This window comes from Haliaeetus albicilla, chromosome 7, assembly GCF_947461875.1.
Source record: "Haliaeetus albicilla chromosome 7, bHalAlb1.1, whole genome shotgun sequence".
In the NCBI taxonomy this organism is placed as follows: Eukaryota; Metazoa; Chordata; class Aves; order Accipitriformes; family Accipitridae; genus Haliaeetus; species Haliaeetus albicilla.
This window is the reverse complement of record NC_091489.1, coordinates 12,555,172-12,569,237: the sequence shown is the minus strand read 5'-3', so window position 1 is coordinate 12,569,237 and position 14,066 is coordinate 12,555,172. Positions and strand designations below refer to the sequence as shown.

The 14,066-nt window shown below is 36.0% G+C and overlaps 1 protein-coding gene across 14 annotated transcripts in view; it reads right to left on the bottom strand.

The window, feature by feature from the left end:
• Positions 1 to 14,066, bottom strand: part of STXBP5 (syntaxin binding protein 5) — a 120,377-nt gene that overhangs the window by 78,511 nt on the left and 27,800 nt on the right. For all 14 annotated transcript variants that reach the window (XM_069786952.1, XM_069786951.1, XM_069786954.1 and 11 more), the window contains 2 exons: positions 10,180 to 10,261; positions 9,212 to 9,312 (listed from right to left, as the gene is read on the bottom strand). In XM_069786952.1, the coding sequence (XP_069643053.1) occupies positions 9,212 to 9,312; positions 10,180 to 10,261 (183 nt within the window). The remainder of the gene's footprint in view (positions 1 to 9,211; positions 9,313 to 10,179; positions 10,262 to 14,066) is intronic.

The window sequence follows — 14,066 nt, the reverse complement described above, 5'->3', positions numbered from 1 at the left end:
TACGTCTTCCAACTTTCAGAAATTCAATTATTTTTGTCTAAAGTGATTCATTTTGGATAACTGCATTTATTTTAGCAATTTACAGAATAACATTTCCAACATTAGAGTCCATGTACTGAGCTTCTCTCTCTTCAATGATTAAGGCTTCACCTTAAACTATGCAGTTTTTAAACAACATTGGAAGTGTTATAGCCCTAAAAACTAAAATTCAGTGACGCTATGACCATCTGAAGGACCAATGACAACATACTAGCACATCAACATACAGGGTACATTCAGTGGCCTTGCTTGCTCCATTGAAAATTGGACTGAGGATTACAGGGATTCAAACTTGTTTTGGAGGATGGAAACAAAAGGTCAGGGTCATCTTGGTGGTGAGGCAATACTTGCTGATTTAACACTTGGCCAAGGACAGCATATATATTTTTCTGAAAAATGCAGATTTTCCTTTCAGAAACCTTTCTGCCACCACAAGATTAGAATAATATACTCCATCCATAACATACTTTAAGATCAACGGAAGTGGAAGTTGCCATGTAATGCTCTGGCCATTTCTACAACTCAAGCATTGTTCCCCCTCTCTCCCTACCCACAAATGGATACATACATAAATGTGGAAAATACAATCAATTGTTGGGAACAGAGAGAAAAGACTACAGATAGACTTGCAAAAATTTTTTACTTGGGTTCAGTGTTTCTTGTGTACAAACCCCAACTGCCTGAAAACAATGTATCAGTAAAAAGCAGGGTATCATACTCTTCCTCTCCTGTATCAAGCCATTCTGGTCAAAAATACTAGAACAGAAGCATCTATTAAAAAAAATAATAGACCAGTTTTGTGCATCTAAGGAGACAGGCTGGGACTGTCTCAGCCAGTGATCACAGAAAGCAGGCTTTTGCAGGTAGCTCTTTCATGGCACAACAGATTCCTCAGATTATCTCCAAGGAAATTTCAGCTACATCAGTAAGGATAGTACATTTTATGAAGCAGATTTAACTTTTAGCATAATGCAAGTATTGTGCACAGCACTTTATTCCAAATATTTCACTTCCCTATACCTGTCAAAAGAAAAAAATCCCTTTATAGAAAAAACCCAATGCTTTAAAGAGTTGTTTGGTTTTTTTAATCTGAAATCTACAGTATGATTTTAATATATGCTAACATCACTGCTAAGATGAGGTACTGTTATGGAACCCCAAAACAGTCAGGGTAGTTCCAAACTCTACTGTAGCTGTTCTTTTCCCTAAGCATAAAATCTTCCTCCTCACTGCATACATATTTGCAAAGCCACTCCTTCCCCTGTTGCCCTCTTCCAAAAAAAAAAAAAAAAAAAGAAATTTCAATTTTCTGTGAAATGAATTTGTAAGAGTTGAACCAATAGTTCAAGAAAAAAAATTATATATTATATACAGTGGTACACTAGCAGTGGAAAAACATTGATAAGAAAAGCCCTCACAAAGTATTTCTTGTTCTTACTGTACTTAAAATACAGTTTGTGCTGTTGCTTATGGGAGAGTATTAGCAGTGACAGGAGTCTTTAAGAAGTAATTTGTAAACCTACTGAAAGGATTTCCTTTCTTAACCACAAACCATGTGTCTTTTATGATAATCTGTCAAAGTTAGTTAAGAAAAATCTTAATTGTGGTTGTTTCACAACATATATCAAAATAGTTATTATAGCAAGTGATAGTATTCCTTAAAGGAATTTCATTACAGAAATATCAAAGAATACAATTTATTAAATTACTGTAAGTCAAAGAATTAGGCATTTAAGGGAAATATTAAGTAAAAATGACAGGCTGTTATCCTAGTGTATTATTATGACAACACAAATGCATTATGAAGTCTACTGCATTATGAAGTATTCTATGTTCTTCAGAATTTTCCGTTGTTTTAACAAAGCACAGTGACAAATACTTTGATGAATGACAAACACTGATTTTATTTTTAAGTTACTGAAACTATTTCTAGAACCTCAGGCTATCATAGGTCTGCAGTTACAGTAATTACACTAGCTGCTCAGGTCATTATTGTATAGATAAAATAAAAGTTTTCTTAAGAGAAAAGTGTTAAGCTACCAAAGTTGAAATTCTGCCTACCTCTACCTTCAATCTTTCATGCATTAGATAGCTTCTGAATTTTACATGGTGGCTGAAAAGTTTAATTTTTATGTTAGCCTAGACTCCATGTCCACAGTCTCTTGTCAAGTCTTCAATAGGCATAAAGAGTCAAGAGCCAGTGTCAGAATGACATACTGATGGCAGCAATCAGTGGCTATGATTTTACCAGACTGCTGTAAGGGGTCTATTTCCAGACCTGGTAACTGCAATAAGCTTAAAATACCTACCTGTGCGAAAAAGGCCTGAAGGTGCAGAACGCACATGCAGAGGAAGAATTCCTCTTCAATGCATCCCAAAATTGTTCCCCCAAAAGACCATGTGGATAAATGCAGTATATTATAGAAACTGGATCAGGTACTTCAATTCCATTTAGATACCATAACAGCACTCCAAATAATGTTTCTCAAAATATGATCACTTGAAGGGCTGCCTCTAAAGGCAGCTGAGAAGTACATATGTTCAGTACCTGAGCTGTGGTGTCAAGATGGAGTAATGGGGAAGCAAGAGCCAAGAACAGAAATAAAATTGTCACCACTGAAATGATCTATATGGCCCTAGTATTGATCACATTCCAGAAGGTGGCTCCAGTTTAGAGGTTTCTTAGGTACTGCAGGTATTTGTAATTTTACATGTTCCTAATATATTTCACAGCTTACATGTTCTTTCCTTTATGGAGTCATATTTCACCTCTCTTAAGATGGCTTTTCAAGCTTCAGTTGTACTTTACTCAGAAGGGGACTCCACATTTTTATTTATACACAAATAGAAAAGGGCTGCTTCACTGCTTGTAGTGATGACAAAAGACCAAAGCACACATTCCTTTTGAGTTGATTTGAAAACTAAGAAAATTTTTCAATACTGAAGAAATGCCCACCAAATACCCTAAAGATTTGAGGATCTCTTAGCACTGAAAATCCTCTGCACTACATATTTGTGAACTCCTGTTGGTATATCTGACATGACTCAAAAAGTAACCAGACTTTTGGCATCAGAAAAAACTTGGGTAGCTTGCTCTAACACACACAGTTCAGGCTGAACATTTCATCTGCGAAGTCACATACCACAACTTAAAAAAACTGGCCATGTGAGAGATGCAGCTTTCCCACAGGAGACAGAAGAATTATGCCCATCACTGATGGAGAAAAGTCTGTCAGACAGGCTGGGCTTAAAGACTAGAGGTCAAATTCTGCCCAGGAACATGGCAGTTGGCCATTATGTGCCTCATACCACTGTGAAAATCATCAGTGTGCAAGGAAAACAGCTAACAGGACAATGGAGACAGTTTTTTAAAAACTGTTTCTTAGAAACCAGAAATCTCAGAGTAATAGGACTCAGCACTTCAGTTCTGCCTCAGTGCCAAAGGCAGCAGAAGGCAACTGATGAAACTGCAGTTCCATCAACTGCACTGACACATGGGGCTTTGCGTGCATGCACAGCCTCAAGAAAATGTTTTTCAGAGGAATCTGATCTTGCATGAAAGAGATGTTCACACCTACAGCAAATCCAGACAGTCAAGTAGTTCATTTTCTCCTGCTAACTTCTTGAAACAAGATAAAACTTCTTCTAATTACATCATCTAGTGGATCACCACCAAGTAACATTTTTAAGCCCACCAGGTAAAAGAAGGCTTTATATGACATCATAAAGGCAAGCAGACCCAGTGATCACTTCCTTTTACTCTCAAGAAGAAAGCCAGTTTAAAAAGTGTAAAAAACCCACCAAACTTAGTTATGTGTGAAAAACTTAGTTGTGTCGTATATTAAACTTGTACTTGGCGTATCACTGACACTGCAAAGGGTCCAAGTATTTAACTTCTCAGAAGTATGGTTTGATAAGTATCTGTAATCCTTCTGTTAGTTATACTATAATCCTACCCCAAAATGCACAGGGCAAAAGGGATAAAGGCAGCCCTCAAATAAAGGCTGGAAGTGAAACACTGATATTGATACACAGAAAGTGGAGGAAAAAACCATGAACAATATCTATCATCACCTGCTCTCACAGGCAAAAAAACCTGTATGTCCTTCTGCTATCCACAAAGTGGCAGAATTGGTCAGTTTATAAATTCAGTGAGGTAGAAGGAAAAATTGTCTCACAACCAATGTCTGCTAATGCACAGGCTGGGTACAAAGTTACAGTATCTAACAAGGTAAGGTATGTGTCATAATAAAAGTTAAAAGTCTTGTTTATTAATAAGTAGTAAATACAAGTGGGATTTTTCACTCACTATAGACAGAGTCTGTGTTTTAAACACAATGCTACAGTTGCTATTTAGAGCAGGGTACAAAACCAGCAACATTTAAAGCATAATTTTGTACACAGTTTCACACTGAGGAAAACTATTTAAATACCACAGCACAAAATTTGACATATTAAACTGCTATCAATCCATTCAGTGATCGATATGCAAAGCACACATACACACTAAACACTCAGTTCTATTTTGATGCTATGATTCTGGTTCTTGTCTTTATGCTAAGTCACAAAGCAAGTAAACTAGTTCTTTTGGCATTAGAACAGGGAATCTTAGCTCAGTGCAAGGGTGCAAGTCTTGGATAACTAAACAAATTTTTTCATACTTGTATGTAAAGCTGATTGGTTTGGGTTTGGTTTGCAGCAAAGGAGACAAATTAGTCATCCCACACCACTTTTTTCTTTTTCTTTTTTTTTTTTTTAATCAAGTTAGTCTGTCACTTGACCCTCTTAAATTGGTTCTGTGAAAGTCCCTGGCTCATTAGTGATGTGTGTTTGACCTTTCACACCCGACCTTAGATCAGCACAAAGATTAATAGTTCTTGCATGGCAAGGAAACTAAAGCCAGATTGGACATCCATCTCACAACATGCTTTCAATAAGAAGTGTTAACTATGCTTATTTCAGAGTTAATCTAGCCTAACATTAACATTTGCTATTAAGTCAAAACACATTTGACATGAGGCTTGCATTACATGTGAGCACACAACAATTTTATTATGTGTAGGATATTTATACAGGTATGTAGATGACAGAGAAACTACATTGTGATTCACTGAAGGAGTCTTAGAGAAGTACAAAACCTAGGATACTAAATACGTTCACACACCAAATTGTGCGTTCTGCAAAGAGGTACTACACTTTTAACTTGCATGACAAGCCATGCAAGCAACCCCTCCCATGTAAACATCATGCATTTTTTTCCTGGTCCCTAAACACTGCTTCCCACAGTCAAGGAACAGTGGCCAAGCTTAGTATGACATTGGTTTAATATCTTCTAACTTTTATTTGGTAACTAGAACATGAAGCAGCTGCAAAACCCACACAAACGCAACAGGAACAAAAGGCTAGAAAACTTGCAAAACAAGCTAGTTTTGCACTGTGCTTCTGACATCCGTCAGTAATTTCAAATAACAGATTTGTTATACATGAAAAACTTCATCAATCGCCAGTTCAGACGACTTGCTTCAAATTACTAATCACTGATACAAAAGGCAGTCAAGAGCTATCAATCTCTTAAATGGCCAGTTTCTTATCTACAGATCCTTATTTAAAGATTAACAGAAAGCAGCATCTTTAAAGACTCTTGGCCACTACTTTTAAAGAAAAGTTTTGTTCAAATCTAAGAAGCTGCAAGTTACCCAATGAAGATGCTTTCCACAGATCAGAACAAAGTCTGTAATGGGCATAGAATTATTTTAAAAGAAAAAGCAACTCTTTCTCACCACTCTATTCTTAAAATTCATGACTAGAAAAGCAAGAATTCACAACACTTTCCAGTCATATACTAGAGACTGCATTCTGAATTAATTTACAGGTAATTTAATATTCCAATTTTCAGGTTAGTATACAAAATACTTAAACACATGACACAAGCATTTATACACAAGCTGTGTCTAGTTTTTATTCCGTATTTGAAAGATGTTCAAAACAGGCCTGAAAACAAGCTAGCCAAACTAGATTACCAATAGGAGAAACAAATATGAAATCTAGAAATTGTGTTGTTAACTATTGGGCAGTAATTCTTCCATATGGCTAAAAGCAGGGAATTTGCCAGAGCTGGTAAAAGGCTGTGCCAGGAGAATACAGAATTCATTAACAAGTTATAGCCTTATTTATTTTTTCAAATTTATTTTTTTTTAAAACATAGTTCAAGAATAGTTTAAGACCAGAATGTCCTTTAATCTGGGTAGCTAACCGCTACAGTTCTCTGTGCTACAACCAACCTTCTAGTCCACATTTAACCCTTACATGTTAAACTCTGATTTGGAAACAAAACCTGAATACAAATTGGCCTGTGACATGTTGAGCTCAACTCATATTAAAGAGGACACAAATACCGCTTTTCCGCAGTGTCAACACACTTGCAGGTAATCCCAATCAGGTATATAATTTTAAACCTTAGCATCTACAGAGTCCTAGAGCAAATAATGAATAACTGGAATAGTTGCTTCAGTCACATAGTAAGATTTGGCTTTGGTTCCCCTCCAAGGACTTTTTTTCCAGTTTAACTTATTTTTTACCCAAACCGGTTTCCAAGATATTGAAGTTCCCTACGCAAGCTGGCAAATTAAACTATCATTAGAGAAGATATTGCTACAAGGCTTTGTTGTAGTATTTAATATTTAAATAATTCCTGTTTGAGAAGTTAGTTATCCTTATGCGCAACTCTTAATTGCACAACATAAATCGTTTAAAAGGTTTTATTAATTAGGTATCTAACAACTTAGCACTTGTAAATTGAGAAGACCAAGTTTTATTCATGAATGCTTTTCTCAATAAACTTAGTAGTTAATGCAACTGACCTAAGCAAAGCCCAATTACTTCAAATTCACATAACATATCAAACCTATTAGGTATAATTCATTACTAAGAACTCTTCATGTTAAAAACACCTATTCAGAATTATTCAACAGTGAATTTGTGCAATTCTCTAAAGTTCAAAATCAAAATAATTCCCTAGTAATGAGATTACACTTTATTTTATAAAGCTTTATTTTATAAACTAGTCAAAAGAAAACAGAATATTTGAAAACAGTTATCAGTCATCCAGCATGACTTAATAAGTGGCTATGACAATGTATGTTTCTGGGATCTTAAGTGTTCTGGCTACTTCTGTATGCTATTATAATGGATACTTTAAGATTAAAATTACCAGAAGAACAAGCCCTTGTCTCAAACTGTACCTTCACCACTCTTGGCAACTATGGTGCTCTCATTACCTATTTCAGCACAGCACAGGTTTTCCTGGAAAAATCAGTACTCTGTCCAAAATTAATAACAACTACAACTGCTGAAGTGACATGAGTGACCTTGACTCCCTTCCACCTCCACCCCTCTTTCTGGTATGAGTACACACATTGAACTCCCTGTGACTGGTTTTGCTAGTGAGAACACCACATTTAAAAGAAAAGCATGGTTTAAAACTTCCACTCTTTTTAACCAAAGATATCCATATACCTAAGACTCTAAGCCAGCTTCCAACAGATTTGCACACAATCAGAATCACCACCTCAGATATCTACTTTAAAGCATTAGCTAGAAGCCAATGTCCAAATGTGGTTTCAGGCTGCAAATCTGAATTTTATATTGACACTTAAATAGGTGCTGAGGTAAAAGAAAAGTCATTTAAGAAAGAAGGGGGAGAAAATTTGGTTTGGATACACCACTGCATTCTATAGTTGGACAATCCTAGCTGAACTAGAGGTTGCAAATTGCATTTCTTTCCATTTGACTTTTATGCTGCAAAAAGGAACGCCATCACTCCCTTGGGGCAGAGAATTCTGCACTGTCAGAGCTTTCTGTTTTCTGCATAACAGTTTAGAATCACAGAATGGTTTGTGACTGAAAGGGCCTTTAAAGACCTTTTAGTCCAATCCACCTGCTGTGGGCAGGGACATCTTTCACTACCTCAGGTTGCTCAAAGCCCCATCCAACCTGACTTTGAACACTTCCAGGGATAGGGCATCCACAACTTCTCTGGGCAACCTGTTCCAGTGCCTCACCACCCTCATAGTGAAGAATTTCTTCCTTCTATCTAATCTAAACCTACCCTCTTTCAGTTTAAAACCACTATCCCTTGTCCTATCCTTACATGCCCTGGTAAAAAGTTTATGCACAGCAGTCATAGAAACAACCTCAAAAGAAACTTAGAATCACTTAGTATTCTACCCCCCAAAAAACCAGTAATCTGCATTTATGTTATTGCTGACAAATTTGTTTATAACCTGCTCTTTAAAACAACAAGGTTACTCCATAACACACCCAACAGTCTGTTTAGCACTTTGTATGACATTACATTAGAAGATTTTACATAAATATTTAACTTACCTCTTTCTATTGCTACCTGTTACTTAAAGCTTATTACTTCCTGCCCTATTCAGAGGTACAAGTCACAGATTATTCTGTGTTCTTATAGTATCCTCTGAGCTCCCCAAGCAGTCCACTTCTGAAGCACACTGCTCTAAAGTAGACATAGCATTCCAGTTGAGACTTCACCCATACTGGAAAAGAAGGGCTACTTCCTAAAGGGGAAGGATTACTTGTTATTTAAAAAAAAGGACACTTTTTTGCAGAAATTTAGTCAACTGACTTTTAGATCAAATTTCTAAAACTTCTCCCTAGCTTGCTTACAATGCTCTCACTTGAGTCTCAAAATTGTTAGTTAAAAATGCGTATTTTTTTTCTGCTTCTGATATATACAGGGGCTCTAACACTGCAGAATTATGATTTGTCATCAAGGGGAGAAAAAGTTCCAATTAAAAAATTGAACTAGTTTTCCTGTTGTCTTATTGGTGCACACACATACACTTTCTTCTGTTCCAAAATTCCTTTGGAGACATACACTGAAGGTCTTCTATCCCTCCATGTTTTAAAGATGGGAAAATTGATGCTCAGCAATGCAATATGCAAAGCGATAGAAAAGTCATTTCAGTTTAGGTCACTAGTGTGTCTGCTTACAAGGACTTTGGGCCCTAACAGCCTGCAACTCAAATCCAATGTAAATCCAGTTTTAGTTATTTAAAAAGTTATGAATTGGACTACATTAATAAATCTGATCTTACAATAGCACATAGTGTGATGGTAAGGGGCAAAGCAATAATAATCCAATCCCTACCGTTCTCGGTTAAATTTGAGTGAATGAAGTATAGCAGGTCTCTTCTGACGCAAGTTCCAGAGGTGTAAGGTATCATCAGCCAAGGCACTCACAAGAGCTCCCTATAAGAAAGAAAAAGTTTTAGTCAACTTTTTTTCATAACCCTAGTAACAGCATATCGTCATTATAATGGCAATATATTACATATTTGCTACCAGGATGAAAAAAATATTTATAAGCATGCGCATCAACACCATAGCGCAGATAAGTTCTAAGTAGTAATAATGAGTTAAGTGATGTCATTCAGCTCGCCCACATTTGGTTCAGTGCTATACTGAGGGGTAATGGGGAAGAAGCAGCTTTTTCCAGTGTGGGCCTGTTAGTTCCCTCATGTCCACCTCTGTAGAGAAATTAAGCAATGAACTCAACTGCTAATATCTATGTGCTGACAAAACTAGTGAAGTTTGACTTCACCATTCCTCTGAGCTAGAAGTCCCTCTACATATCTGGCCCAGCTAGCTCAAGAACAGCACTGCTGTCAGATCTCAGCTGATACACCCCTAGAAAAAAAAAAACCACCTGAAGTTACTGAGGGATCAGATTAGAGATCATTCTTCCCCACTCACATCTAAACTAGTAACTCCATCAAAATAAAATTAAGTACCTACTGAAACTGTTAGTACTATTGAAAATGTACTTTACTACTTCAAGAGATAACTTAATATTCAATGACATGAATAAATATTCCAAGGAAAAAAGTTCTTGCTTATAGCAAAGGAGTACTCTAGAGACAAAGATACATTCAGCAGTTAGTCAAGCATTTTCTAAAATTAAAAAAGTTAATTTATTTATAATTGTTATCACTGTGCACCATTCATGCTAAGAGTCACTTGGGCTAGCTGATTTTGATGCTTGCTTAATGAGAAATTGAAAAAAAATACACTCCGTATCTTCTCTGAATTATGGAATACATACATCCTTTTACTAACCTCGTTAATCAGGAACTGAAGCTGGATTACTGCAGCTCCACTGTCATGTTGACAGTAGCATTCAACTCCTGGCCGACCAAAGCTGGAATTGGTACCATTAAGGAATAATTGTTGTATGTAACAGGAAAAAAAAACAACCACTAACCACCATAACCAGCATTGTCACTATAAGTAATACCACATTCAAACAGGTTAACATCCTGCTTCTAGCTAGTGCATTCAACCACATAGATCTGACTGATCACCAAAAAAAGTCATTTATAAACACCACAAAGTAACACAAAGAAGGTAAAAGGTCCATCTTATTTTTCCCCCATGGAATACAAAAATTGTGTGTAACTGCTTAACTTATAGTTATTTAAGGGATTCTTCATCAATGAGAACATAACGGAGAATGATGAAGCAGTTATCTTAGTGTTAAATATCAGGACTAGTATAGAGGGAAGTTAATCTAAATAAGCATCATAATCAAATTATCACATTTTTCAAGTGCTAAAGGAGCTTTTTCTCCTTTTTAAACACTACTTAACAGATGAAAAGAGCTGAATAAGGCAAGGCATGTTAAAAAAAAATCTGCTGCGACAGAGATAAAAAGATCAGTAGCCAAAATACAGAGGATTCAATGGGAAATTATGTATAAAGTAAATTTCCAGGATCTCTGTATCAAGACTTCCTGGTTTCACACCAACTATGAGATAACAAAAGCTTGTTCATTTTCCCCTCTCACACATAAATTAGTCCTATACTTCCATAATGAATATCAAAGAGAAGCAGAAGCAACACAGATTCTTTCAGTTCTCCATAGCTGATTCATTTATTAGTTGCAAAGATTCTGTATTTCAAACACGGTTTTCCCCTTTCTTCTGATACAAAATTAAGGAAATTCTCCAACCTCTATGAGACAGAGCAGAAATAACACAAGTCCAGATGAATTATGCAAAGCAGTCACTATTTCATCATTATAGTACGCCCAGGGTTTCTGGAATACACTTTGTCAAAGAGCTGAACACCTCTTGTTTTAAAGAGGCACCTTAGTTTTTGGAAGAAAGGAAATCATTCCAAGCATATATGCAAAACAGGGAATACAGAGTACAATTTGTTCTCTCAGTATACACTAGAAATTAATAAAACAGTACAATTCTCACCCATTCTGTGAGTTTTCCATTTACTGAGAAATTGTTGATCAAAACCAAAGTGGACACAAATATTCTTAAAAAATACAGGTATTCACATTAGAGACAGTTGAAGGGCTGAAGAGACTTAATAGGCTACATGAAAATCAGGACTCAGACACATCTCCTGCTCAGCCTCTAAGCTGGCAAGATAAAATGTAAGTAGAACTACAATGAGAACAAGTCTGCTTCAACACACCGCAATATTTTAACTTTTAAACTTCAATCACATTCTTCTCCTAGACACCCATAGCATAACATCCAGCTAAGTGATGAGATATATACTAAACAGATGTTGATATATACTAAACAGATGTTGAATAATCCAGCAAACTTAATACCAGCTTTCTTCCTCAAACAGAATTAGCAATTTAATTTTGTTCTGGTATGGAAGGGCTTAAAGAGCCAGCTTGCCTCACCTGTTTTTCTCCTTGTATTTTAAGTTCTTATCAATATGTTTCCTGTACAAAGCCATCTGTATTCCACCGAGTTTATAGCTCTTAAAAAAAAAAAAAAAGACAGAGCTTACAACTTTGGGGGGGTGGTGGTGGTGTTTGTCCCCATAAATGATACCTTCCTACACAGATTCAGAATACTTTTAATGTAAAATCATTGCTTTTGCATTAACTATGGACTGACTACACAAATTGCCAGATTGGAAAAAATGTTCCCACAAGGAATACCAGACATTTCAGAGCAGACTTGCTTCAGCTTTGCTCATGCTTTTGCATTCACTTGAATTAATAATTATTTGCAGAAATAGACAAGAAGCAATTTCTGAAAGTGAAATTCAGATGTTTATAGAAACTGAATTTTAAAACTTGTTATTAATCTGCACTGACACAGACAGTTTTCTAACAAAAGATTTCTTCAGCCCCTCCCCTGAACAACAGCTTCCAACATAATTAAATGTAACCCTTGTTCATTCACCCACCCAGAGTTTATTTGGAATTGAGGCTTTACAGCTATCTTGCCTCAAAACAAGAGGAGTATGACCCAGAAAAACAAAAACCCATGGATTTCTTAAGTTACTCCACCCTTCAAATTCTATCCCTCAAATGTTTTCTTTAAGCACTTCTGATGTAACAGTGCTTCCAGAAATATTTGCAACTAGTCAGTAAAAATTTCAATATTAAGAATACTTGAACATTTCTTTAAACAAAAAAAAAAATCCTTCTGCATTTTCCAGGACACCTGAACCTGTTCTCTCTCCAGAAATCAGTAAATACGAAGCACTGGGAATAAGTTTACACAAGCTTTAAACATTCAGAGCAAGTTTCTTCTTTTTGACAAATTAGTGGAAGCCTCATGTACAGATCTGAAAATAGAGTTCAGCCTCCTATAGTGCTTACAGTTATCAAAAAAATAAAAATAGTCCTTGCAACTAGTCCCATTTAGTTTCTTTACCCAAGGATGATGTCATCTTTGCTTTTTCACCTAGCAGCTAAAATTATTCTTCTCATTTCAAATTAATATCATCCTCCTAACTAGCATTAATCTTCTTTTCTAAAGAAATGCAAAGCCTCCCAGTTTTGCAGGGTATGCCAAGTTGAAAAAGCATGTCACAAATACTGACTGTAGAAGGATAATAATACATGCCTGTTTCAGTACATGTTAAGTATTTCTCAACCACACAAAACAGGCAGAATCCCAGGGAATGCAGTTTGTTCAAGTCCTCTATACTTGCGTATGTGTGCTTAAGGCAAGAGAGCTCACTGCACTAAGCAGTGATCATCTACCACATAGTAGTCCCCAAAACAGGCAAAAATTATAATGAATAATGACAAGATGGGCAAAGCATTTTAATTTTGTAGACAGGAAAAACTCTCTGCCAAAGACCTAGGGTAGCTCTAGAGGAAACAGTCTGCTCTGAGCTGTTTTCTAACTAAAGACCCATCCTTCTTCCTTCATTTCCAAGCATTTCTCTCTACTATTCCTGCTTCATCCCCTATTCCAAATATTAACAAATTGGATAAATTAATAGCTTCTCAGCTGTGCCTTTGAATATTGCTTCTGCATTCCCCACAACCATTAGGAAATTAACCCTGTATAACACTGGTATCTCATTGTCTTCACTGCATGTTTTCCGAAAAAGCAAGTAAGAGACAAAAGCTATGGCTGAGAGAAGGAAGAGATAACATACTTATGTCCTAACAGCAGTGTTCATTTTCATAACTGCTAGAAGTGCATGTCATACAAAAGGAAAGCACAGTATCACTCTGATTTAATACTGCATAATGACACTGATTTTACTTTGGTTTGTGAGAAAAGGCAACAGTTCCAAAAGATATTTTTCTAAACAAGCTTCAGACCTAAGCTTACTCTTTTTTTCCAGGCAAAATTAAAGCATTTCAATTAGTGATATTTGAGTTCTCTCTGCAAAATATTCTTTTTTAAAATTATTACTATTATTTATAGCTTATCTACATAGGGGCAACTCAGTACACATCTGCCCTTAGAAGTCACACTTTGAAAGAGAAAACTAATTCCAGAATATTTATGAAAGCCTCAGAAGAACAGGTGTTTGGTTTTTTTTTTTTTTTAATTCTTTAATTTAAGTTACTCTAAGTAGACCTAGGGAATATTGGGTTCTTCTTCACCTGTGGTTGACCCTTCTGACATAGGCGACAGTTGCAAAAACTGTAACTATCAATTCAATTCCTAGCATAAGTCAGTTACACATACAGAGACACATTTATAATATAAATTACTTTC